Here is a 27,795-nt window from a genome sequence, read left to right as displayed (position 1 = left end):
GTCACGACGCAATGAATGCCGCGAAGCCGGAAGTACACAGAGACCCGGAAGTGGTTCTGCCGGGGGAAGCAGACCTGATGCCTGGACCGGACCGGGAGGCGAGGGTGGCCCGGGCCCGACACCTGGATCAGCCAAGAGGCCGGAGAACAGCCAGGTAAAACTGAATAGAGGGGGAGGCGGAGCGAGCGCGGCAAATAGAGAGACGGAGCAGATGATGGGGGTGGAGAGACGGAGCAGGTGATGGGGGGTGGGGGTGGAGAGACGGAGCAGGTGATGGGGGGTGGGGGTGGAGAGACGGAGCAGGTGATGGGGGGTGGGGGTGGAGAGACGGAGCAGGTGATGGGGGGTGGGGGTGGAGAGACGGAGCAGGTGATGGGGGGTGGGGGGAGAGAGACGGAGCAGGTGATGGGGGGGGAGGTGGAGAGACAGGTGGAGAGATGGAGCAGGTGATGGGGGGGGAGGAGAGATGGAGCAGGTGATCGGGGGGGGAGAGGGAGCAGGGGACGGTGGGGAGAGTGAGGGAGAAGGGGACGGTGGGGAGAGTGAGGGAGCAGGGGACGGGGGGGAGAGTGAGGGAGCAGGGGACGGGGGGGAGAGTGAGGGAGCAGGGGACGGGGGGGAGAGTGAGGGAGAAGGGGACGGTGGGGAGAGTGAGGGAGAAGGGGACGGTGGGGAGAGTGAGGGAGCAGGGGACGGGGGGGAGAGTGAGGGAGCAGGGGACGGGGGGGAGAGTGAGGGAGCAGGGGACGGGGGGGAGAGTGAGGGAGCAGGGGACGGGGGGGAGAGACGGAGCAGGGGACGGGGGGGAGAGACGGAGCAGGGGGACGGGGGGGAGAGACGGAGCAGGGGGACGGGGGGGTGAGAGACAGAGCAGGGGACGGGGGGGTGAGAGACAGAGCAGGGGACGGGGGGGTGAGTGAGGGAGCAGGGGACGGGGGGTGTGAGGGAGCAGGGGACGGGGGGGTGAGAGAGGGAGCAGGGGACGGGGGGGTGAGAGAGGGAGCAGGGGGACGGGGGTGAGAGAGGGAGCAGGTGATGGGGTGGGGGGGGGGGGGAGAGAGACGGAGCAGGTGATGGGGGGGGGAGGTGGAGAGACAGGTGGAGAGATGGAGCAGGTGATGGGGGGGGGGAGGAGAGATGGAGCAGGTGATCGGGGGGGAGAGGGAGCAGGGGACGGTGGGGAGAGTGAGGGAGAAGGGGACGGTGGGGAAAGTGAGGGAGCAGGGGACGGGGGGGAGAGTGAGGGAGCAGGGGACGGGGGGGAGAGTGAGGGAGCAGGGGACGGGGGGGAGAGACGGAGCAGGGGACGGGGGGGAGAGACGGAGCAGGGGGACGGGGGGGAGAGACGGAGCAGGGGGACGGTGGGGTGAGAGACAGAGCAGGGGACGGGGGGGTGAGTGAGGGAGCAGGGGACGGGGGGTGTGAGGGAGCAGGGGACGGGGGGGTGAGAGAGCAGGGGACGGGGGGGTGAGAGAGGGAGCAGGGGACGGGGGGGTGAGAGAGGGAGCAGGGGGACGGGGGTGAGAGAGGGAGCAGGGGGACGGGGGTGAGAGAGGGAGCAGGGGACAGGGGTGAGAGAGGGAGCAGGGGACGGGGGTGAGAGAGGGAGCAGGGGACGGTGGTGAGAGAGGGAGCAGGGGACGGGGGGGGTGAGTGAGGGAGCAGGGGGACGGGGGTGAGAGACAGAGCAGGGGGACGGGGGGTGAGAGACGGTGCAGGGGACGGGGGGTGAGAGACGGTGCAGGGGACGGGGGGTGAGAGACGGTGCAGGGGACGGGGGGTGAGAGACGGTGCAGGGGACGGGGGGGAGAGACGGAGCAGGGGGTGGGGGGGCGAGAGACGGAGCAGGGGGTGGAGGGGGAGAGACGGAGCAGGTGATGGCGGGGCGAGAGTTGGAGCAGGGGATTGGGGAGGAGAGAGAGAGCAGGGGATTGGTGGAGAGAGAGAGGGGATTGGGGAGGAGAGAGAGAGAGCTGGGGATTGGCGGGGAGAGAGAGAGCTGGGGATTGGGGGGAAACAGAGAGAGCTGGGGATTGCAGGGGGAGAGAGAGAGAGAGCAGGGGTTGGGAGAGAGAGAGCAGGGGATGGGGGAAGAGAGACAGTGGGGTGGAGAGAGGGAGAGAGAGAAAGCAGGGCATGGAGAGAGAGCATGAGATGGGGAGAGAGAGCAGGTGATGTGGGTGAGACAGAGAGAAGGGGATTGAGGTGGAGAAAGGGAGGGAGCACAACAGAAAGCAGGGGGTGGAGAGAGAGAGAGAGAGCACGGGGCAGAAAGAGAGAGGGAGAGAGAGCAGAGGGTGGAGAAGGGAAGAGAGTCAGGGAGGGGGGTGGAGAGAGAAGGGGTGGAGAGACAGAACAGGGGATGGAGAGAGTGGGAGCAGAGGGTTGGGGGAGTGGGAGAGCAGGGGGTGGGGGCGAGTGAGGGCAGAGGCGGAGGGAGGGGAGAGAGAGAGGGCACAGGGTGGAGAGGGAAGGAGATTGATTGGAGATATTGGGGTTGGCAGGGAGAGAGACACCTGTGGAAAAGGGACACCTTCGAATCAATGAATGAGAGAGATCAGGGATATATGGGAGAAATTAGCTGTAAATGAGAGGGTGATCTAAGATAATGTGGAGTGAGATTGGAGATAAACTGAAGAACTGAGCGAGAATGGAGTTAAGAGGCAAATCAATGGTAAGGGTCCAGGGTTTTATTGGTGGACAGAGATCGGGACCAATGGGAGAGAGAGAGATCCGGGGGCCAGTGGGACTAAGAGGGATTAATACGAAAGAGGAAGAGATATTGGGGATCAATCTGAGAGGGAAAGATCATGGGACCAATAAGAAAGGGGAACATCAGGGATGAATGGAGTGAGAGAGAGATATCGGGGATGAATGGAGGGGGCGAGAGATATTAAGGATGAATAGGAGAGAGGGTGAGGTATCGGGGGTGAATGGAGAGAGGGCGAGGTATCGGGGGTGAATGGAGAGAGGGCGAGGTATCGGGGGTGAATGGAGAGAGGGCGAGGTATCGGGGGTGAATGGAGAGAGGGCGAGGTATCGGGGGTGAATGGAGAGAGGGCGAGGTATCGGGGGTGAATGGAGAGAGGGCGAGGTATCGGGGGTGAATGGAGAGAGGGAGAGGTATCGGGGGGTGAATGGAGAGAGGGAGAGGTATCGGGGGTGAATGGAGAGAGGGAGAGGTATCGGGGGTGAATGGAGAGAGGGAGAGGTATCGGGGGTGAAGGAAGAGGATTCTGAAGATCAATGGAGAGAGCAGGATAAATCAAAATGTATAGGAGAAAAATCAAAGAAAAGCAAAAGGGAGAGATTGAGAATTGCAAGGATTGGAGTACAGAAGAGTAAGAAAGTCGTGCTGCAATTACACAGAACTTTGGTGAGACCACTCCTGGAATATTGTGCATCTTATCGAAGGAAGGATACATTTGCCTTGGAGGCAGTGCAGCAAAGATTCACTACATCGATCCCTGGGATAAGAGGGTGGTTCTGCGAGGAGAGATTGAGTAAAGTGAGCCTATGTCCTCTGAAATTTAGATGAATGAGATTTGGTTTCATTGAAACATAATATTTTGGAGGGGCTTGGCAGGATAGATGCTGAGAGGTTGTTTCCCCCTCGCTGGAGAACATGGGAACAGGGTCTCAGGATAAGGGGTCGATCATTAAAGACTGGGATGAGGGGGAATTTCACTGAGAGGTTTGTGTATCTTTTGAATTCTCTATCTCAGAGGGTTGTGGATGCTCCACACTGAATATATTTAAAGCTGTGATAGATTTTTGGTCTCAGGGAATCATGGGATCATGGGCAGGAAAATGCAGTTGGGGTCAAAAATCAGCCTTGAATTAATTGAATGGTGGAGCAGGCTTGAGGGGTATGTGGCCTACTCCTGTTCCTATTTCTTATTCCCTGATATCTTTCATTAAAAATACACAAACAGATGAGGGGATTGATGGGAGCCTGGGATCTGGGCAGAAAGAGACTTGAGGATTAATGAGGGTGACAGAACAGGAAGTGAATGTGGGATGGAGATAAAACTGGATCATTGGAGGAGAGAGCGCAATCTGTGGGTGAGAGAGCTTCTAAACTGACCATTGATATTTTTACAACAACAGCTTGCACTTCTATAGGGACTTTACCATTCAAAAGGTCCAAAGTGCCTCACTGGGGTATAATCAGACAAGTATTGCCACTGAGGCAAAGGAGACATGAGGACAAGTGGCCAAAAGAGCTCAGTCAAAATGTAGGTTTTAAGGAGCTTCTCAAAAGAGGAGAAAAGTTCAGGGAAGGAATTTCGGAGCGAAGGCTCAGATAGCTATGGCTGCCAATGGTGGGGAAAAGGAAACAGGAGGCCAGAGTTGCAGGAACACAGAGATCTCCATGAGTTGTAGGGCTGGTGGAGGTTGCAGAGATAGGGTGGAGTGAGGCACTGAAAGGAGTTGAAAACAAAGATATGAATGCTATGGGACTGAGGAAAGCATTAACATAGTTAAGGTTTACTCAGTAACTGAAATAGTTAATCCTACTGCAAATGGTTGACGCTGACTGAGTGGCTGAAATAGCCACGTCCTTGTCCCTGATCTCAATGTGCTGTTGTTTGTGTAGGGTTGGGATGTCAAGGTTTAAGTAGTGGGCATAGATGGATATTAAATGGGTGGGGTAGGGTGCATGTAGAGTAGATTGTACATGGTCTGTAGGAGGAGCAGATGTGGCAGGACTTCATACTATCCTTTGATTCTTCATTACATTAGTTTGATGTTTTGTTCTAGCCTTTCCCAGGCTGCAAAGAAGAAGGCCACATCCATGCCTGCCCAGAGATCACCGAGTGAAGCACGTGGAGACTCCAGCAGTGTCAGCCAGAGAAATGATGTCGAATTAACTGAACTGCTGGAGGAGAAGACTGAGTCCCAGGCTGGGGGAGATTCAGCAACAGTAAGTACTGGAGGCCTAGGGGCAGGGAGGCGAGAGAGAATTTCAAAGCTGTATTCTCAGTATTTGAATGTTGTCAAACTGCAAACATGAAGTTGCCTTGAGTTATAATTATCATCCCAAGGCTGACATTAAACTGCACCCTTGAACTCATGACAGTTTATACTCAGAAACTGAAAGCTTTCTCATTGAGGTTGATGTATGTACAGCAGGAGGACACCCCAGTGTGGAGAATGGCTGTGCCTGGTGGCATCTCATTTAAATGTGTTTTAATATCTGTGGCCTCTGTCTCAGTTAGTGTTTATACATTTGCTCCACTTTATGGGACAGAGATCCTGATATCTTGCTCTCCCACCTATCAAGTCCCTGGACCTCTGTTTCGTGAATCCACCTCCTCCAATATGTCAAAGAGACATGTGATGTGTAGGGAAGGAGAAAGTATATTACTGTATATACTCATGTTAAGAGGAACAAATTTGCAAGGGAATTAGAGAGGTGCAAGAATTATAGAGTAGTTATAATGGGGACTTTAATTATCCGAATATAGGCTAGAACAGTGGTAGTGTCAAGGGCAAAGAGGAACAAGGGCTCCTAGAGTGTGTTCAGGAGAATTTTCTACAGTATGTTTCTGGTCCAATGAGGACAAGGGCATTCCTGGATCTGGTTCTTGGGAATGAGGTGGGCCAAGTGGATCAAGTGTCAGTAGTGGAACATTTAGGAGACAGTGATCATTGTATCATAAGGTTTAGGTTGGCTATGGAAAAGGGCAAGGAACAATCAAGAGTTAGAATAATTCACTGGGGGAAAGCCAACTTCAATGGGGTAAGAGTAGATCTGACCCAGATCAATTGGAATCAAAGGTTGGCAGGCAAAACTGAAGAAATAGAAGAGAGAGTTTGGGCACAGTCAAGGTAATATTCCCACAAGGGGAAAAGGTAGGGCAAGGCAGAGCTCCCTGGATAACAAAAGAGACGGAGATTAAGATGAAGAAGAAAAAGTGTGCTGATGACAGATATCAGGTGGATAATACAACTGAGACTAATGGGAGTTAATGGGAATCGGGGTGAAAATTCTCCGCTAGTTGGAATCATACCTAGCACAAAGGAAGATGGTTGTGGTTGGAGGAGTTCAATCATCTCAGTTCTAGGAAATCACTGCAGGAGTTCCTCAGGATGGTGTCCTTGGCCCAACCATCTTTGGCTGCTTCATCAATGACCTTCCTTCCATCATTGGGTCAGAAGTGGGGATGTTCATTGATGATTGCACAATGTTCACCATTCCTGACCGCTCAGATTCTGAAGCAGTCAATGTCCAAATTGCTGAATCCCCCACAAGCCTGGAACTCCCTTCCTAACAGCACTGTGGGTGTACCTACACCACATGGACATCAGCGGTTCAAGAAGGCAGCTCACCACCACCTTCTCAAGGGCAACTAGGGATGAGCAATAAATGTTGGCCCAGCCAGCGAAGCCCACATCCCGTAAATGAATTTTCAAAAAAATCAACATCCTGGGGTTACCATTGACCAGAAATTGAACTGGACTAGCCATATAAATACTGTGGCTACAAGAGCAGGTCAAAGGCTAGGAATCCGATGACAAGTAACTCATCTTCTGACTCCCCAAAACCTGTCCACCATCTACAAGTCAGGCACAAGTCAGGAATGTGATGGAATCCTCTCCGCTTGCCTGAATGAGTGCAGCTCCAACACTTAAGAAGCTTGACACCATCCAGGACAAAGCAGCCCGCTTGATTGGCACCCCATCCACAAACATTCACTCCCTCCACCACTGACGCACAGTGGCAGCATCTACAAGATGCACTGCAGAAACTCACCAAGGCTCCTTAGACAGCACCTCCCAAACCCACGAACACTACCATCTAGAAGGACAAGGGCAGTAGACACATGGGAACACCACCACCTGGAAGTTCCCCTCCAAGCCACTCACTGTCCTGACTTGGAACTATATCGCCGTTCCTCCACTGTAGCTGGGTCAAAATCCAAGAACTCCCTCCCGAACAGCACTGTGGGTGTACCTACGCCACATGGACTGCAAAGGTTCAAGAAGGCAGTTCACCACCACCATCTCAAGGGTGGTCAGGGATGGGCAATAAATAGTGGCCTAGCCAGCGATGCCCACATTCCATGAGCATATAAAAAAAAAAATTGATGTAGAAGATTCAGAGGGGAGGTTAAAAAGCAAATGGGAGAAGCAAAGAGAGAGTTTGAGAAGAGACTGGCAGCCAACATAAGAGAGAATCCCAAAGTCTTCTATAGGCATATAAATAGTAAAAAGGTGGTAAAATGGAGTGGGAACAAAAAGAGGGTTTAAGCACGGAGCAGAGGACATAACTGAGCTATTAAATGAATACTTTGCACCTGTCTTTACCAAGAAAGAAGATGCTGTGCAGGTCATGGTGAAACAGGAGGTTATTCAGACACTTGAAGGGTTTAAAATTGATAAGGCAGAGGTATTGGATAGGCTGACTGTACTTAAAGTTCATAAGGCACCAGGACCAGATGCGAGGCATCCAAGGATACTGAGGGAAATAAGTTTGGAAATTGCAGAGGCACTGGCCATAATTTTTCAGTCTTTCTTTGGCTCAGGAGTAGTACCAGAAGATTGGAGAATTGCAAATGTTGTTCAAAAAAGGGGTGTAAAGATAAGGTCTGCAATTAGAGGCCTGTCACTTTAATCTTGGTGGTGGGGAAACTTCCAGAAATGATAATTCAGGACAAAATAGTCACATGGACAAATGTGGGTTAAATAAGGAAATCTAGCATGGATTTGTTAAGGACAGATTGTGTTTATTTTTAATTTTTTAAATTTGCTTGAATTTTTTGATGAGGTAACAGAGAGGTTTGATCAGGGTAATACTATAGTTGTGGTTTATATAGACTTCCAAAAGGTATTTGATAAAGTTAGAGCACATGGAATAAAAGGAACAGTAGCAACATGGATACGGAATTGGCTGAGTGACAGGAAATAGAAAGTAGTGGTTAATGAATGTTTTTCGGTCTGAGTCCAGACCCCTCAGCATTTTAAATCCCTCTATAAAATCTCCTCTCAAACTTCTCTTTTCCAAGGAAGACAGTTTCAACTTCTCCAATCTATCTACGTAATGAGGTTCCTCCACCCTGAAACCATTCTCGTGAATCTTTTGTACCTCAGCTGGAGTATTGTGAAGATATTGGAGAGAGTGTAGAAAAGGGGTGTGGACAGAGTAAATAGGGAGAAACTGTTCCCATTGGTGGAAGGATTGAGAACAATTGGGAAAAGAAGCAATGGGAGACATGAGGAAAAGCTTTTTCATGCAACGAGGGGTTAGGATCCGGAATGCACTGCCTGAGAGTGTATGGAGACAGGTCAATCAAGATCTTCAATAGGGAATTAGATTTCTTATCTGAAAAGGAAGAGTATGCAGGGCTGCGGGGAGAAGGTAGGGGAATGGCACTAAGTTAATTGCTCATTCAGACAGCCGGCATAGACACAACTGGGTGAATGGCCTTCTGTGCTGTAACCATTCTGTGAAAAACTGGATTTTTGAGACCAATTTTTTAGGCCAAGCATCATGGGGTTGATGGGGTTGACAGGTGTAATTTCTTTGAGGGGTTATTGTGTGTTCATTGTCATTCTTTAATATTTAATTAATAAAAACAAAACTTAAAACGTATAAATGTGTTAAACATTTATTTACCGGTACTCATTTTTGTTAGTATTAACACACTTACACTTAAATCAAATCATTAACATCTCCAGCATTATACTTGGTTCAGAAATTTTTGGGCTTTGATTCCCTGAAAAACTAAGGTTGACTTTTACACAAGGTCTATGAAAAATTAGGGCTTTTTAGGCCAAGAAACATGTGGTCACCTTTTACGCAAGATTGACTTTTACACGAGCATCTATGGTAATTCAGAAAGGTTGGGGCTGACCTAAACAGGTGCTGCCATAGTCGGCATTTGGTGCACCAGGATGCAGTGTTACTTTGAGACAAGCGTGGGGTGTTTAAACAGGCTCAGTGCACATGTAAGTGTTAATGAGAGAGGTGGCAGATCTGTCACCAGTTTCAGTCTAAGCAGAGACTATAAGGAAGTAGAGAATCTCCACCAACATCAACATCGGTTAGAAGGAACTGTTATGGTTACACTGTCCTTTGGCTGACCCTGTAATATCCACGTTTCCTGCTATCTACTCATCATTGGCCCACTCAAATTTGAGAATGAAATCTAAGCTACCACTCCAGAGCAGTACAGAGGGAGTGCTGCACTGTTCAAAAGTGCCACCTTTCAGATGGGACGTTTAACCGAGTCCCTGTCTTCTCTCTCAGGTGGACATAAAAGGTCCCATGGTGCCAGTTTGAAAAACATCAGGGGAATTATCCCCAGTGTCCTGCTCAATATTTATCTCTCTATCAACATTGCTGAAAAAATAGTTAATCTGTTCCTATCACATTACTGTTTGTGGGGGAGCTTGCTCTGAATAAATTGGTAACTGCATTTGCTACATTACAACAGTGACTACATTTCATGAGCTGTAAAGTGTTTTGGGAAGTCCTGAGGTTGTGAAAGGCACTATGTCAGTGCAAGCCTTCTTGCAGGCAAATATGTAAATGGTTGTACGCAGCAAGATCCCAAAAAGAACAAATCTGATAAACGACCAGTATTGGTGGGGGTTGAGTGTTTAGTATTGGCTGGGACACCAAGAGCTCTTTGAGTAAAATGTTCAGGGATTTTTACATCAACCTGAAAGGGCCTTGATTTAATGTCTCAATCCAAAAACGGCTGAAACTTAAACAATCTCTTCTACTGCCTTGAAGTGTAAGTCTTAACTTTGTGTAGGAGTTGGGTTTAAACCTATGACAATCTGAATCAGAGACAAGTGTCCTTCAAGTTAAAATGGAAATTGGCTTTTGTGGGTATGCTGCTGCTCTTGAACTAGAAACATTAAACAATTTATTTAAAATATTTCTGTTCCCCTCATGATTCAGTCCTTGATCCTCGACATTAGCACTGAGCCTGCAGGAGCAAGGCTTCCAGGCTGGATTTCTGTATTGGCTGATCTGAGTGGGAGCAGCCAGTGATTTTCAATGCCCATGTGATAGGGAGCCAAAATATTAGCCGGGGCTCCTGCTCTATTCATTATCCAGGGAATCATTTGAACAATCTGTACGGATATTAAATGAGGCTAGGATCAGGTTCAGCAATGGTTTGCAGTCTGTTACACTTACAGTCTAGGAGGGGAGAGGCTCCTTGGGCAAGGTGCTGGAGGGATGTGACACAAGTGTTACAGTTCCCAGTGAGGGTCTGTGCATACAGGAGACAACAGCAGAACAACAGTGAAAGAAACCAATAGATAAGAATCTGTGTTTAACTGTGAAGCACACAGTTGGGTTCAGTCGCAGAACGTTAGTGATTCCAGATCACCCACTGACTGACACTGCTATTACTCTGTAGGGCATGGAATTCCAGACAGACTCTACAACACAACATGAGGAGGAAGAGGAAGTGCGAGTCCTTACCCTGCCTCTGCAGGCCCACCATGCAATGGAAAAGATGGAGGAGTTTGTGTACAAGGTACAGCTCAGTAACACACTATTGAAGTGTAGTGTCAGTAACACTATTCTAATTGTGTAGTGTCCATAACACGTTCTGCACACCATGGTGTCCGTAACACGTTCTATGCCCCACGGTATGCATAACACATTGTAACTCCCAACTTGAATTCATTCAGTCTAGTTTCCATCCTTCTCACAGTACCAAAGTGGCCCTTAGTGCATTATCCCTCCCCGACCTTTCGCTCAATACACTCATCCCTTCCAACCATCTGTCACCTAGCTCCATGCTACTGTCAGTACATGTTTCCAGTTATATCAATCCAGAATGCTGCAAGCTCACCTCCAGCAATGGCTGCTTCTCCCTTCTGCGCACCATCACCTCCGCGGTCCCTGCTAAGATCTGCTCTCGGTCACTTTATCTACCTTCAAAAGATTACCTGTTGTCCCTACATCAGGCCATCAACCACCAAAACATTGTACACTATTGAACACCTCCAGATTTTACTAATTTCCTTGCTAGCCTTCGAGTCTCCAAATCTCCTGCTCCATGTACCCTACCCACGCTAAGGCCATTCACCTGTTAGTCTCATTCACATTGACCTGTACCAGTTCCTGTTGCTCAATACATCCATTTCAGGATCCTTCTCAGTATCTAAATCCCTTCACAGCCTTGTTCAGTAATGAAATGGGTGGTGCCCTACTAAATGTGAGGGTGATGATGTTTGCCTGTGATGCATTCTCCATGGAAAGGGCTGATGACAACTGTGTTTCTGATTATCGGTTTGTCTGTTCTAAGGCGTGGTTTAAAAATACAATTCTAAAACGTAGCAAGCACAGTGATACCTGGTGTGGGTAAAAACCAGAGCCAGTGACAACCAGAGCGTGTGAGAACTGGAGGGTCTGATAACGGGTGCGGGAGATAACCGGTGCCAGTGATAACCATTATCCTGTGTTGCAGGTTTGGGAAGGTCGTTGGCGAGTGATCCCTTATGACGTGCTCCCAGATTGGTTGAAGGACAATGATTATTTGTTGTATGGTCACAGGCCACCTATGCCATCCTTCCGAGCCTGTTTCAAGAGTATCTTTAGGATCCACACAGAGACGGGGAACATCTGGACACATCTGCTGGGTAAGAAAAAGAAGGAATTCACATCTGCATTATTACCCCCTCTGTAACTTAGATGTTTGATTTTAGTTCCTCTTCCTTATTAATCTGTCCATAAATTAAGTGCACCTTAAAATCGGCTTCATGCTGTTAGTCAGAGTACAGCCTTTTAGTGCCACCTTTCTTTTTATTCTTTCATGGGATGTGGATGCTGCTGGCCAGGCCAGCATTTATTTCCCATCCCTGATTGCCCTTGAGAAGGGGACAGTGAGCTGCGTTTTTGAACCGCTGCAGTCCATGTGGTGTAGGTACACCTACAATGCTGTTAGGGAGAGAGTTCTAGGATTTTGATCCTGCGACAGTGAAAGAAAGGTGACATAGGGAGGGAGATGCCCAGGAGAGGGAGAATGGGGGAGGGGATAACCGAGTGAAAGGAGAATGGGGGAGGGGTGGGAACCAAGGGGAAAGAGAATGAAGGAGGGAAGTAAACCAAGGTTAGGGAAAATGAGGAAGGAGAGGCAGAATGGAGGGGGAGGGAACTGAGGGGAGAGAGAATGAAGGAGGGAAGTAAACCTATGTTAGGGAGAATAAGGAAAGAGGGAGAGGGAACCAAGTGGGGAGGGATGAGACGGACAATGGAGACTGAGAGTGCTTGGAGATTTATGCAGTCCGATTCGGTAAACCTCACCCACTGATGGGAATGAAGCATCAGTGTGGATGAAAGTGTCAATCAATGCGTGAGTGAGTGCATGGGAGAGAGGTTTTCAAACTAGATTTGTTTTAACGCTGATGGATATGCCTCTGGCAGCTCTCTAGTCGGGTGTACTGGTCGATGAACCTTTATTAACTGCAGCTCATTCACAGGTTTTGTCTTCTTCCTGTGTTTGGGAATCCTGACCTTGCTGAGACCGAACATGTACTTCATGGCCCCTCTGCAGGAGAAGGTGGTGTTCGGCATGTTCTTTCTGGGAGCTGTTCTCTGCCTCAGCTTCTCCTGGCTCTTCCACACGGTCTACTGTCACTCTGAGAAAGTCTCCAGAACCTTCTCCAAGTGAGTATAGGGGACTCAGATCCTGCACAACGCAACGGTGAGGGTTCTAGTGTGAAGTAACGTACACCCTGTGCTTGGGTGAGGGCTGCGTGTGCACAGGGTCATAACTCAGGATGACCTACACTGGTCAGTGAGGTGAGCTGGTGGTTCTCTGGAATATATCTGGTGAGTGACAGATTGGGAACCCACTCCAGTACTACAGTGGTTCTACATTGGGTCACTGACAGAACTGAGTGCAAAGTCCTGCTATATTCTCTCATTTGTGGGGTATATAAATGTTCTCCACAGGCTGATGTATTCCTACTATATTCTCTCATTTGTGGGGTATATAAATGTTCTCCACAGGCTGATGTATTGCTGGTATGTTCTGTCATTTTGCTGTATGTGCTCACTGACCTAAACTGCCTTTCATCTGAGCAACGGCTCAATTTCCAACATCTCCCCCTTGTTTTTACATCCCTTCGTGCCCTTACCCCCCAGTAAATCTGTAACTTCCTCCAGTCCTACAACCCTTTGTGATCTCTGCACTCCTCCAATTCTGGCCTCTTGCACATCTGTCATTGGTGGCCATACCTTCAGATGCCTCAGCCGTAAACTGTGGAATATCCTCCCTAAACCTCCCTGCCTCTCTCTCCTCCTTTTAAAATGTTCCTTAATGCCTACCTCTTTGATCTTTTAGTCATTTGTCCTAATATCTCCTTATGCGACTTGGAGTCTAGTTTTGTTTGATAACGCTCCTATGAAACACCTTGGGATATTTTACTACACCGAAGGTGCTATATAAGTGAAAGTTGTTATGTTTGTCATTCACGTGCTGACATATCGCTGGGATGTTCAATCAGTTTTGCTCTGCCTTTCATGTCTTTGCTCTTTGTTTCTAGACTGGACTATTCTGGAATCGCCTTGCTTATCATGGGCAGCTTCGTACCCTGGTTATACTACTCCTTCTACTGCTCCCCCCAGCCCCGGCTCATCTACCTGGGCATCGTTTGTGCTCTGGGAATATCAGCCATCATTGTTGCTCAGTGGGATCGATTTGCAACTCCCAAACATCGACTAACAAGAGCAGGTGAGAATCTTGTCACGGTCAGTATAATGGGAAAGAAGGGTTAGAGAAACAGAGCTTCAGCTATCTCATCAGCTTCACTGGAATCAGCTTTCTGATCCATACGGTTGGATGTTAATGGCAGAAATGACAACCAGTAACATTGCCTCCACACTAGGTCTGACTTGTTTCTTTCTTCAGCTGTGTGTATCATTCATAATATGGGCTGGGCGACTAATGTCATAGCTAATTACAAAAGAAACCACACACTTGATCAAATTCTTTGTTTCTCCCAGTATTTTCCACCTGCCATCTTGCTACATGGCTCTGTATATCTGATAACTGACGTGTCAGTGTCTGAGATAAAAACAAAAAACTACTGCGGATGCTGGAAATCCAAAACAAAAACAGAATTACCTGGAAAAACTCAGCAGGTCTGGCAGCATCGGCGGAGAAGAAAAGAGTCGACGTTTCGAGTCCTCATGACCCTTCAACAGAGTTCTGTTGAAGGGTCATGAGGACTTGAAACGTCGACTCTTTTCTTCTCCGCCGATGCTGCCAGACCTGCTGAGTTTTTCCAGGTAATTCTGTTTTTGTGTCAGTTTCTGTGTGGAGTATAATGTGCATAGTCATTTTATACTTAGTGTAGTGTGCAGAATCTGTGTAGCATGCACTGTTGTTGATTCTGCATATTACAGTGCACGCACAACATAATGTACAATCAACATATGTATTGTGTACAGTGAAATGTTCAATTTCTGTCTGCAGTGTGCACAGTCCATGTGTGGGTTGTGTGCACAGTCCGTGTGTGGGTTGTGTGCACAATCCAGGTTTGCTAGTGCTGTTAGGAAGTGTTTAAACTAACTTGGTCGGGGGATGGGATCCTGAGAGGAGGTTCAGCAGGGGGAGATGCACAGCCAAAATTAGAAGGGAGAGCAAATGAGCCTGGAAGGCATAGAAATTATAGACCAGTTAAGGCACAAGGGAGTTTGGCAAGGTTGGATGGTATTTATTTTAATGCAAGGAGTCTGAGGAATAAGGCAGATGAGTTAAGGGCAATTTAACACATGGAAGTATGATGTCATTGCTGTCACAGAGACATGGCTGAGAGAGGGGCAGGATTGGCAGCTCAATATTCCAGGATATAGCATTTTCAGGCGAGACAGGGAAGGAGGTAAAAGAGGAGGGGCTATCGCAATATTGATCAAGGAATCAATTACAGCAGTAAGGAGGGATGACATCTTAGATGGCTCCTCAAATGAAGCCATATGAGTAGAACTTAAAGACAAAAAAGGAGCAATCACATTGCTGGGAGTGTACTATAGACCCTCAAGCAGTCAGAGAGAAATAGAAAAGCAGATATGTAGGCAAATTTCAGAGAAATGTAAAAATAATAGGGTAGGAATAGTGGGGGATTTCAACTTCCCAACATTAACTGGGTTAGTCACAGTGTGATAGGTTTAGAGGGAGGGGAATTCTTAAAATGCATCCAGGAGAGCTTTTTAAGCAAGTACGTAGAAGGTCCTACAAGAGAGGGGGTGGTCCTGGACTTAATTTTAGGGAATGGAGCCGGGCAAGTGGTAGAGGTATCAGTGGGGGAGCATTTTGCAGATAGTGATCATAACTCCGTTAGATTCAAGGTTGTTATGAAAAAGGACAAGGATGGGCCAGAAATCAGAGTTCTACATTGGGGGAAGGCTGATTTTAATAAAATCAGATATGATTTGGCCAGAGCGGACTGGGAGCAGCTACTTTTAAGTAAATCTGCGTCAGAGTAGTGGGACTCGTTCAAGAAGGAAATAGGAAGAGTACAGGGCCAACATATTCCAGTAAAGATAAAAAGGGTGGGACCAACAAATCCAGAGAACCCTGGATGTCGAGGGATATACAGGATTGGATAAGAGAAAAAGGGAGGCTTATGGCAGATACCGAGGGCTCAAAACAGCGGAAGCCCTAGAGGAGTATAGAATGTGTAGGGGGGAACTTAAAAAGGAAATTAGGAGAGCAAAAAGGGGGCATGAGAAAACATTGGCAGGTAAAATAAAGGAAAATGCAAAGTTATTTTACAAGTACATTAAGAGTAAGAGGATAACTAGGGAAAGAGTAGGGCCCATTAAGGACCATAGTGGTAATTTGTGTGTGGAGCCGGAAGACGTAAGTAGGGTTCTAAATGAATATTTTGTGTCAGTGTTCACAAGTGATAGGGACGATGTGGGTATGGAAATCAGGCAAAAGGACTATGATATAATTAAAGAAATTAGCATAGAAAGGGAGGAGGCTCTAAGTGGTCTGGCAGGCTTAAAAGTGGATAAATCTCCAGGCCTGAATGAAATATATCCCAGGCTGTTGAGTGAGGCAAGGGAGGAGATAGCAGGGGCGCTGGCAATAATTTTCAATACCTCTGTGGCCACAGGAGAGGTGCCAGAGGATTGGAGGACAGCCAATGTGGTACCATTATTCAAGAAGGGAGGAAGGGAAAAACCAGGGAACTACAGGCCAGTCAGTCTAACCTCAGTCGTGGGGAAACTATTGAATTCTGAGGGACAGAATTAATCTACACTTGGAGAGGCAGGGATTAATCAAGGACAGTCAGCATGGTTTTGTTAAGGGGAGGTCACGTATGACCAATTTGATTGAATTTTCCGAAGAGGTGACCAGGTGTGTAGATGAGGGCAATGCATTTGACGTAGTCTGCTTGGACTTCAGCAAGGCTTTTGATAAGGTCCTGTATGGGAGACTGATAAAACGAAGGTAAGAGCCCATGGGATCCAAGGCAATTTGGCAAATTGGATCCAGAATTGGTAGAGTGGCAGGAAGCAGAGGGTAATGGTCGGGGGCTGTTTTTGTGACTGGGGTCCAGTGGGGTTCCACAGGGATTGGTGTTGGGTCCCTTGCTGTTTGTGGTATATATAAACAATTTAGACTTGAATATAGGAGGGTTGATCAGTAAGTTCGTGGATGACACGAAAATTGGTGGGGTGGTAAATAGTGAGGAGGATAGCCTTAGATTACAGGAGGATATAGACGGGCTAGTCAAATGGGCTGATCAGTGGCAAATGGAATTTAATCTGGATAAGTGTGAGGTGATGCACTTGGGCAGGACAAACAAGGCACGGGAATACATGATGAACGGTAGGACCCTGGGAAGTACCGAGGATCAGAGGGCCTTGGTGTTCATGTCCACCGGTCCCTTAAGGTAGCGGGGCAGGTAGATAAGTTGGTTAAGAAGGCATATGGGATACTTGCCTATATTAGCCGAGGCATAGTATATAAGAGCAGGGAGGTTATGCTGGAACCGTATAAAATGCTGGTTAGGTCACAGCCAAAGTATTGCGTGCAGTTCTGGAATCCGCATTATAGGAAGGATGTGATTGCACTAGAGGGAGTGCAGAGGAGATTTACCAGGATGTTGGCTGGGCTGGAGAGTTTTAGTTATGAGGAGAGATTGGATAGACTGGGGTTATTTCCCTTGGAGCAGAGGAGATTGAGGGGGAACATGATTGAGGTGTATAAAATTATGAGGGACATAGATAGGGTAGACAGGAAGGAACTTTTCCCCTTGGCGGATGGATCAATATCCAGGGGGCATAGATTTAAGGTAAGGGACAGGAGGTTTAGAGGGGATGTAGGAAGAATTTTTTCACCCAGAGGGTGGTGGGAATCTGGAACTCTGCCTGAAGGGGTGGTAGAGGCAGAAACCCTCATAACATTTAAGAAGTATTTGAATGTACTAGCAATACCATGGCATACAAGGCTATGGGCCTAGTGCTGGAAAATGGGATTAGAATAGTTAGGTACTTGTTTGACCGGTGCAGACTCGATGGGCCGAAGGGCCTTTTTCTGTGCTGTAGACCTCTATGACTCCATGTGGTGTGTTGTGTGCACAGTCCATGTGTGTGGGTGGTGTGCACAGTCCATGTGTGTGGGTGGTGTGCACAGTCCATGTGTACGGGTAGTGTACACTGTCTGTAGTGTGCACAGTCCATGTGTGCGGGTAGTTGGTAAAGTGGAGTTATTTAAAAAATCCCAGAGGGAAACTTTAAACAACTGTCATAACCTATAATGTTAAGTGTTATGTTTGAGATGCGACTCTAAACTCAGGAATCTGACCACTAGTTGTCGAGGTTTTATATTAAACTAAATGAAACATTTTATTAATTTACACAGGTTAAAATATACAAATTACTACTATCATAACTTTTAACAAATTCCCAAACTAATCTACATTAAGGCAACAGCAACCCATAACCAAACACCAGGAAAAGCATTTTCACCTAATTCAAGATGAGGTTCTTTTCACTGTGGAGCCAGTTGGAGGTTTGCAGCTGCCTTTTGATCTTACATTGCCCCTGCTCAGCACACCCGAAAACTACTGAAGTTATACTTACCACCATTGAATTCAAATTCTCATTGTCTCACCAGTCTCTTTGAACTTTACCTCTTAACAATGAAACCCCATTCATTATACCAATTTTATTAGTAATCTAAACATATGGCTTGGTAGCTGCTAGAAAGGTGTCAAGTTTTCACCCTACTTCTTGAACGTTCCATTCAAAAAATGCAAATGCACGCTATCTCTCTTACATCTCAAAACTAGTACATACCAAAGCACCCAGACTAGCTGGCTATAATCCAATTAAGACATACCCACAGTCTAAACCTCTAATTTAAAAGAAAAATATTTTCTAAAATATTATATACATTAATAGCTTCATGACAAGTGTACACTGTGTGTAGTGTGCACAGTCCGTGTGTGGGTAGTGTACGTAGTCCATGTGTGTGGATAGTGTACACGGTCTGTAGTGGGCACAGTCCGTCTGTGGGTAGTGTACACGGTCTGTAGTGGGCACAGTCCGTGTGTGTGGGTAGTGTACACGGTCTGTAGTGGGCACAGTCCGTGTGTGTGGGTAGTGTGCACAGTCCGTGTGTGTGGGTAGTGTACACGGTCTGTAATGTGCACAGTCTGTGTGTGTGGGTAGTGTACACGGTCGGTAGTGTACACGGTCTGTAGTGTGCACAGTCCGTGTGTGGGTAGTGTGCGTAGTCTGTAGTGTGCACAGTCTGTGTATGTTATGTCATAGAAAGTAATGCCATCGCCCAAATCCGTGCCCATCTTTCTTGAACTTACATGTTTGAAACCCTCTAATTAGCTTTCTGCCCCTACCACAGTACTTAAATGGCTGTTATCAAAGTCACAAATGACATCCTATATGACTGGGACTCCTTGTCCTTCTCGACTTGTCCGCAGCTTTTCACAGAGTTGACTCCACACAACTTCCTCCAAAGCATCTCTACTATTGTCCAGCTGGGTGGAACTACACTTGCCTGGTTCTATTCTTATCTGTCTAATCATAGCTAGAGTATCACTTGCAATGGTTTCTTTTCCTGCTCCCACACTGTTACTACTTGTATCCCTTGAGGATCTATCCTTGGCCACCTCCTATTTCTCATCTAAATGCTGCCCCTCTGTGACCTCATCCGAAAATGCAATGTTGAGTTCCACATGTACGCTGACAACAGTTCTACTTCTACTTTCGATCCTCCAATCTCTCTTAATTTTCTGACACCTGTCCGACATCCAGTACTGAATGAGCAGAGATTTTCTCCAACTAAATATTGGGAAGATCAAAACCATTGGCTGTTCCCTTGCCACCGATTCCATCCCTCTCCCTGGCAACTGTCTGAGGCTGAACCAGGATGTTTGCAATCTTAGTGTAATGTTGGACCTTGAGATGAGCTCCTGACCGCACTTGCACCATCACTATTACTGCATCCGTAACATTGCATGACTCTGCCACTGCCTCAGATTATTTGCTCCTAAATCCTCATTCATGTCATTGTTACCTGTCTACTTGACTATTCTAACACACTCTGGACCAATCTCCTATCTTCCACCTTCCAAACTTAAGCTCATCCCAGACTTTGCCTGTATCCTAACATGCATCAAGTCCTGTTCATTCATCATGTTTGTGCTAACTGACTGTTATTGGCTCCCAGTTAAGAAAAGCAAACATTTTAAATAGCTTTTTCTTTATTCATTCATGGGATGTGGGCTTCGCTGGCTAGGCCAGCATTATTGCCCACCCCCAGTTGCCCTTGAGAAGGTGGTGGTGAGCTGCCTTCTTGAACCGCTGCAGTCCATGTGGTGTAGGTACACCCACAGTGCTGTTAGGGAAGGAGTTCCAGGATTTTGACCCAGCAACAATGAAGGAACGGCAATATATTTCCAGCTTGGAGGGGAACTTCCAGGTGGTGGTGTTCCCATGTATCTGCTCTCCTTGTCCTTCTAGTTGGTAGAGGTCGTGGGTTTGGAAGGTACTGCCTAAGGACCTTTGCTGAGCTTCTGCAGTGCATCCTATCGATGGTACACACTGCTGCTACTGTGCATCGGTGGTGGAGGGAGTGAATGTTTCTGGAAGGGACTGCTTTATCCTGGATGGTGTCAAGCTTCTTGAGTGTTGTTGGAGCTGCAATGATCCGGGCAAGGGGAGAGCATTCCATCACATTGCTGACTTGTGCCTTGTAGATGGTGGACAGGTTTTGGGGAGTCAGGAGGTGAATTACTCGTCACAGAATTCCTAGCCTCTGGCCTGCTCTTGTCGCTACAGTATTTATATGGCTAGTTCAGCTCAGCTTCTGGTCAATGCTAACCCCCGGAATGTTGAAAGGATGTGAGTGCGTGTGAGAGGTGGCAAAAGAATGTGATTAACGACAGTTCTGTCCACCCATCATGGTGTAGAACAGGCTTGATGGAGCAGCGGGTCTTTTGTCTGTCATTTTCATACGTTTGTACATCCACTGCCCACTAGAATGTAATGACCAGTTCCCTGGAGCTCTAAAAGTGCCTTTTTATTTTTGCCACCAATTTGGTGCTGAACAGACACAAGAATGCACTATGACAACAAGGCCAGTGCAAGATTCAGATCCCTTTATAAACGATAAAGATTTTAAGGTTACTATGTTGCACACATGTACAAATTAGACGTTAAGACTGATTAGAAGTTGTCACCCAAGTGCCATGCCAAACAACTCAGGCAATCATGGTCTTCCAAACTTAAAGATTATAGCAACACTGGATGATTGCATTGTTGGACGCGCTGCTTTAATGTTGTCTAGCTGCTTCCTTTTTGTTGGTCTTTTGATCCGGTGGTGATTAGGCACTCCAATCCTTCCACACAGATCACATATCTGAAGAACTCTATTTATCATTTTTTGATATTATTTGAAAGAACTCTTGTTCTTCTGGCCTAATTCCGTATTTCATTAGTTCGTTTCTCTACCCAGCTTATCCTTGGGATCCTTCTTAAGCACCACATTTCAATGCTGTTGATTTTCTTTTCTTCCTCTTTCCCAACACTCCAAGCTTCACATCCATAATTCAATACATTTAGTTGTGCCGCAACACTAGGGAGAGCACGCTTGCACATGTGCAGATACAACGAAGAACCTGCGACATCCCAGACAGCTGTCTGCATTAAAATGAACAAAGGTGGTAAAAAAAAATCCAACACTGTTCTAGTTCTCCCACAGACCCTCACCACTCTCCTCGCTCTTTCCTTACATTCCCCATTCTCTTGTCTGACTTCCCATGTGGCCCCTCACTGCTCCCGTCACTGGTTCCTCACATCCTCCACTCCCTTGCCTCGGCTCCTCACTGCTTCCTTTTCTGGCTCGCTTCTGGACCAACTGGAAGGGAAGGGAAAGGCAAGGGGCTGCAGGAGAAGCGAGAAGAGCGGGGAGCAAGTGAGCAGGGGTAAGCAAGCCAGTGACGAAGGAAGTGACGAGTTGCAGGGCAAGTGGGAGGGAGTGGCAAGGGGCTCGAGAGGAAGTGGGAGGGAGCGAATGGATGAGAGTGAGTGGCAAGGGGCCATGGGGGGCTAGCGGGCAGAGGCTTTGCATGCACAATGATGATATAAGGGGTTGGTGAATCTGTGCATGGACGGGATTTCCTGTGGTGCGCACGGCCATACAGCACGTATTGTTGACGTCAGTGTGTGTGCAGTGTATTGTGTATTCACTCCTCTTCCATTGGTTTCTCCAGGTGTGTTTCTTGGTCTTGGCCTGAGTGGTATTGTCCCCACTCTACATTTCACCATCGCTGAAGGTTTTGTAAAAGCGACGACTGTTGGACAGATGGGCTGGTTTTTCCTGATGGCTGCGATGTACATCACTGGGGCTGGTTTATACGCTGCTCGCATTCCAGAACGATTCTTCCCCGGCAAATGTGATATCTGGGTAATGTACAGCTCAATTCTTCAACCAGTTATTACCCTGTTACTGGAGCCGACATGGCCCAGATCAGCAAGCTCTGAGCTGCCCCAGACGCCAGTCAGTGACAGGTTCCAGTCAAATTGGTGCATTCAGAGGCTGGTCAAATTCACCTTGGATTGTAAGCTTAGTTTCAGTATTGAGGTTGGCACTGAGTGTAGGTATTGCATCACTTGCCTGCAAAGAGGGCCCTGTATTAATATATCTAGCTTTCAGTCCATGCAAATGTGCCACACTGCGAGACCAACTGAAAATCTTAAGTTAGTTGTCAGTGTAATTTTTAGCACAGTGAGGAAAATTTAGCAAAATTGTCAAATCGCAGAATCACATCTAATGTTGGACACTGTTTTGAGTTTTGCAAGCACAGGCTGGCTGGGTGCAGTCTGTAACTTGCCCATTGCGAACAGTGGCTGGGACATGCTGTCTGATACAATCTGTCAGTCTTTGGGACATTTGGCCTACATACATAGCATCACATTGGCACTGAAATTCATATACCCACATGACTCATTTGTATAATAGGCAGAACATCTTTTTGACTTGACGGCAGCATCCTGTTAGTGGCGAATACCACTCGTGTTGCTACTGCAAAGTAGCAGTGTGAAACAGCTAACTTCACCTGTTGCTCAAATTTTTGAGATACCTTGCCCTTCTAGATTAATCTGAGGTAGACTGGGCACCTTCCAGGGTCGAAAGTGAGGGCCTTAGGCCTGTTCATGAGTTTGTGCAATATACAGCGCGAAATGATCTGATCAGGGTACCATTCTCTCACAGGATGTCTTTAATGTGCCTTATTTCAGCATCAAGCTTGCATAATGGCTTGGGCCCTGTTTACGAGGTTGCCGATAAGGCCAATTTTATAGCACGTGAAACTGTAAGAATTCCAGTGCGTGTATTGACCAGTGAAGGTGGGCTTGCGGTAAACCGTGGCAGAGAGCCCCCTGGCAGACTTCTCAACTAGTACGTCAAGGAAGGGAGTTCATTTTCTCCATTTTGAAGGTGAGTTTGAGTGCAGGTTGGAGCCCAGTAAGACACGCAAGGAAATTATTACATGCTGCTACGGATTTAAATATAGCAAATGTATAATCCACATATCAGAAATACGTAAGTGGTAGGTGGTTAGGTGTCATTCTATCGAAGAGAGGGTTTCTCATGGAATCTAACAAAGATGTTTGCGAGAGCTGGGCCTAGAGGGGATCCCATGGCAACACCATCTATTTGGGCATACATGGTGTTGTTAAAACTGAACTCAACTGAGCAAGTTGCCGAGTTCATAAGCTCAATGAATACTGATTCACGCGATGATGGCGGGTTTAGATCACTATGATATAGTGCTGCAGCGCAAAAATCCATGGCTTCCTTAAGTGGAACATTAGTGAATAGGCTAGCAATGTCAAATGAGCAGATAGACATAGCATTGCTATTGATATGCAAGTCCTGTACGGCCTTCGCAAATGTGAAGGAATCATTCACTGTGTCTGTAGAACACTTGTTCAAAATTGGTTGTAACTATTTGCTCAACCATTTGGCCAATTCATGCTGTGCGGAACTGGTCATAGATAAGGTGAGGCGAAAAGGGACATCACTTTTGTGTGTCTTGGGCAGCCCATATATATGCACTGTAAATCGTGCAAACTCATGAACAGGCCTAAGGCCGTCACTTTCGGCCCTGAAAAGTGCCCAGTCTACCTCGGATTACTCTAGAAGGGCAAGATATCTCAAAAACTTGAACAACAGGTGAAGTTAGCTGTTTCATGCTGCTGCTATGCAGTAGCGACATGAGTGGTATTGACCACTAACAGGATGCTGCCACTGAGTCAAAAAGACGTTCTGCCTATCTCACAAATGAGTAATATGGTATATGAATTTCAGTGCCAATGTGATGCTGGGTATGCGGGCTGTATGTCCCTAAGACTGGCGGAACGTATCAAACAGCATGTCCCAGCCGCTGTTCACAACAGGCAAGGTACAGACCGTATCCAACCAGGCCGTGTTTGCGTTGAAAGTTTTTTCTTCATTTTCTTTTATTTTTCAAAACAAATTAATGTTCCCTTCTTGCCCTCCCTCACCTCGGAAACAAAATGAACAGCCTCTTTTGTCAGTGAACACTTGAAGTGGAGGAGTTGCTGAGAGAGAGGCTGAGCAAATGTTAGCGTGATTTCCCCCCACCCACCCACCCCGCCCCGCCCCCAGTCACAGTAACTTTTGAGTTGTGTCCAACGTTAGATGTGATTTCTGTGATTGGACAACATTTGCTAAGTAATCCTCAGTGTGCTAAAAATTACGCTGACAACCAATTTAAGATTGTCAGTTGGGCTTGCAGTGTGGTGCATTTGCGTGTACTGAAAGCTACATATATTAAAACACAGGGCCTTTTTCTTTGCAGGCAGAAAGAACATGTACACATGTTGCGCCTGTTCAGCTAAGCAAAATAAGTGACAGCCATTTGCTGGTTCATTCCTCAGGGCAATGCCTTGACCAATTAGAATCAAGTTGCCTGGTTTAAAATTTCAAACAATGCTTGGCAGTTAACTATCAGTCACCATCAACTGGTGCATTATCTATGGCAACGCCTCTATCAATCAGTGTCTACCTGCCAACCAATCAGCACTCTCTCATACAGTATAACGTTGTTGCTTCCCCTGACATTGGTATTCTTGCGATTGTCCTGATGAGTGCAAGACAAAAAGCTTTGTTAAAATGTCTTTTTTCAGCAATACTCAAGTTCTGTACTACCAAGTAACTATTAAATTCACAGATGCTAAAGGCAATTGTAGTGTGGATCCATTATCCCTGCACAGATCTGCTATCAAACTGTGGAATTATCTGATTGCCATGGATCAGCTACTTGCTGGATTGTTCCACTGAGGCAATAAGTGAACCCTACACTTTGTTTTTAATCAATTTTGTTTGTTTTAGCCTTGGTTCAGCAGGTACAGAGTTAGCATTTCAGGTCAAAACAGTTGTGATGAAACGTTAACTCTGTTTCTTCCTCCATCGATGCTGCCAAATGTGCTGAGCATTTCCAGCATTTCTGTTTTTATTTCAGATTGCCAGAATTTTACTTTTGTTCTTCTCAGAGTCCTGGCCAATAATTATCCCTCAAATCAAGACTGAAAAACAGATTACCTGCTTGGGTATCGGATTGCTGTTTGTGAGAGCTTGCTGTGTACAAATTGGCTGCCACGTTTCCTATATCTCACTGCACTTTGAAAGTATTTCATTGGTTTATGAACTTTGAGGTCATGAAAGGTGCTATAGAAAATCAAGTTCTTTCTAGATTGTTTTGAATAGTTGACTGTAAACAATCAATGCAGCTACCAGCCTTTCCTTCCCCATGCTGAGTCTGGGCATTACTAACCAACACTTTTCCTTTTCTCTACCCAGTTCCAGTCACACCAGCTATTTCATGTCCTGGTAGTAGTTGCAGCCTTTGTTCACTTCCATGGCGTTTCCAACCTACAGGAGTTTCGATATGGGCTGGAGGGAGGTTGCACAGATGATTCATTGCTCTGAGACGTGGGACTACTGTAGAGAATTCTCTACCAACAAGGCCTAAAGTGCATTGAAAGTCTTTTCTTCATTTTCTTTTATTTTTCAAAACAAATTAATGTTCCTTTCTTGCCCTCCCTCACCTCAGAAACAAAATGGACAGCCTCTTTCATCAGTGAACATTTGAAATGGGTGAGAGTTGGGGAGCGGGGGAGTTGCTGAGAGAGAGGCTGAGCAAATGTTAGCGTGATTTTCCCCCCCCTCTCCCCAGTCACAGTAACTTTTGTCTGAGAGCCCCCAAAGAGGTAGTAACACTGGGGACATTGGGAGCTCCTGATGGCCAGCTCTTCCACACACACAATAAACTCGGCCTCGTAACACCATGACCAGTTCGTACTCCGACTAATGGGAAGCCCCTGCCCTGTCTGAGGCTGGAGTAATCCTCGGCAGTATTCTGGTGAACACTGGCTTACTGAGCACTTTCAGATTATGTTATGTCACTCATTCTGCTCAGCTCTTCTCCCTCAGTCGCCAAAATCTGTTAGTGAGGACTGTGACTGTAAGTGTGGGAGAGCGTGGAGATATTAAACCTAGCAGTATGGTAGCTCTGATGTGCGGGCACTTTATATTCAGTCATGTACTTGCAACACAGTATTTATTTTAAGGGGTTTTCTGATTGCCTTTATAGACATGTACATTTCTTCACAGGCATTGTTAAGTTAAATCTTGGGGGGAGGGGCTGTTCTGTTGTATATAGGCAGTGCTAGAATAGATGCACTGATATTGATGAGTGATCTGTATCCTGCAATAAAAAGATTGGTCTAGACCTGACTAAACATTCTTGTTTTTGTTGTGGTAAATTGAGATTATTTCCAGGATCCTTGGAGATTGATGCTTGCCTGAGATGGGGGAGCACTTAGCTCTGCCCTTTTTTCCATGCTATACACAAGTGAGATGGTGTTTGTGTCAGAGGCAAAAATGGAAAGAGAAGTGTTGCACCCGCGAGCCCAGACACCTCTCACCTATTAAACTACAAATTTCAGCCCTGTTTTTCCACAGCTAGACCCTCCACCACTGACACAAACTGGCAGCAGTGTTACCATCCACAAGATGCACTGCAGTAACTCACAAAGGCTCCTTCAACAGCACCTTGCAAACCTGCGACCACTACGACCTAAAAGAATCAGGGCATCAGACACATGGGAACACTACCACCTGCACGTTCCCCTCCAAGCCACACATCATCCTGACTTGGAAATATATCACTGTTCCTTCACTGTCACTGGGTCAAAATCCTGGAACTCTCTTCCTAGCAGCACTGTGGGTGTACGTACACCACATGGACTGCAGTGGTTAAAGGCAGTGGCTCACCATCACCTTGAGAAAGGCAAATAGGGATGGAGAATAAATGCTGGCCTAACCAGCAATGTCCACACCTGAGAATGAATTTTTTGAAAACATCATTACTGCTCCCCATGCTGGAACTCACTCGGAAGCAAACGTTTAGTGTAACAATAACTACCAGCTGTTGATGTACAGCTAGTTACACATCAGAGGATGGGAAATCTTTGACATTTGCAGCCATAGCTCTCCAAACCAGCAGTGTCAACTTTTCAAACATCTCTTGACACAGTTGGGTCTGGCCCAACATTTATTGTCAACCAGTCATCTGTTTGTTTCCCAAATGGACTTTGCTAGTTCAGTACCAGTAAGCACAGTAGAAAACAGATTTGTGTTTTTTGATTAGCTGGGTGTTCATATGCATGGAAAACCATCACCGTTTTTAGGAATTTCCTAACCAAGCTAGAGGGACAGCTTCTGTCTATCTCATTTGGAGACACATTTTACCCAAACATGCACATAAATTCTCAAACAACCTAGGCATAGGTTGACGAGAGCCAAGATCTTTGGACCCTAAATAATGAACAAGGTTTCGAGCTGGGGGTTTAATCAGTTCAAATTGCACAGCTTACTAGGGGACTGTTCTGGTAAATTTCCTGTTACATCTAACTGGGTGGATTCACTGGAGCAGAATTTCATGAATCATGTCTTCAAGTGACACATTTACTCCTCCAGGTCCTCCTAATGAGCCCAGTTGGCTGGTCAATGACCATTCTCTCCTGCAGGCTCGGGTATTTGATCACTGTATGCCACAGATGATCAACTGGTTTCCAATTAGTCGTCATCAGGTTAACCATCTGGAAGCAAAGGAGAATTGTAACTGGTATTAGATAACTGCCAGCTGGTGGGTATGAACTCACTAGAAAGGCAGCTGGTACCAGGAACTGCTCAAGGGGTGATATGGCAATTGCATAGCCAGCATCCCATTGTCCACAGAATGAACACGCAC

The 27,795-nt window shown here is 46.8% G+C and overlaps 1 protein-coding gene across 2 annotated transcripts; it reads left to right on the top strand.

Moving 5' to 3' along the window:
* Positions 1-30: 30 nt before the first annotated feature.
* Positions 31-26,285, top strand: LOC144683629 (adiponectin receptor protein 1-like). 2 transcript variants are annotated; one of them, XM_078546843.1, is made up of 8 exons: positions 31-154; positions 4,765-4,927; positions 10,383-10,502; positions 11,442-11,613; positions 12,454-12,640; positions 13,522-13,709; positions 21,727-21,920; positions 25,341-26,285. In XM_078546843.1, exons 1-8 carry the CDS (start codon positions 78-80, stop codon positions 25,467-25,469), a joined length of 1,230 nt encoding a protein of 409 aa, XP_078402969.1. In that variant the 5' UTR covers positions 31-77; the 3' UTR covers positions 25,470-26,285. The 2 variants fall into 2 exon arrangements, with proteins under 2 accessions (XP_078402969.1, XP_078402968.1); XM_078546842.1 differs by having other exon boundaries at positions 33-154; positions 4,747-4,927.
* The last annotated feature ends 1,510 nt before the right edge of the window (positions 26,286-27,795 follow it).

This window comes from Cetorhinus maximus, chromosome 8 (genome assembly GCF_964194155.1).
Source record: "Cetorhinus maximus chromosome 8, sCetMax3.hap1.1, whole genome shotgun sequence".
NCBI classification, from domain to species: domain Eukaryota; kingdom Metazoa; phylum Chordata; class Chondrichthyes; order Lamniformes; family Cetorhinidae; genus Cetorhinus; species Cetorhinus maximus.
Note: the sequence above shows the minus strand (reverse complement) of the source record. Positions and strands in the feature narration are given on the sequence as shown.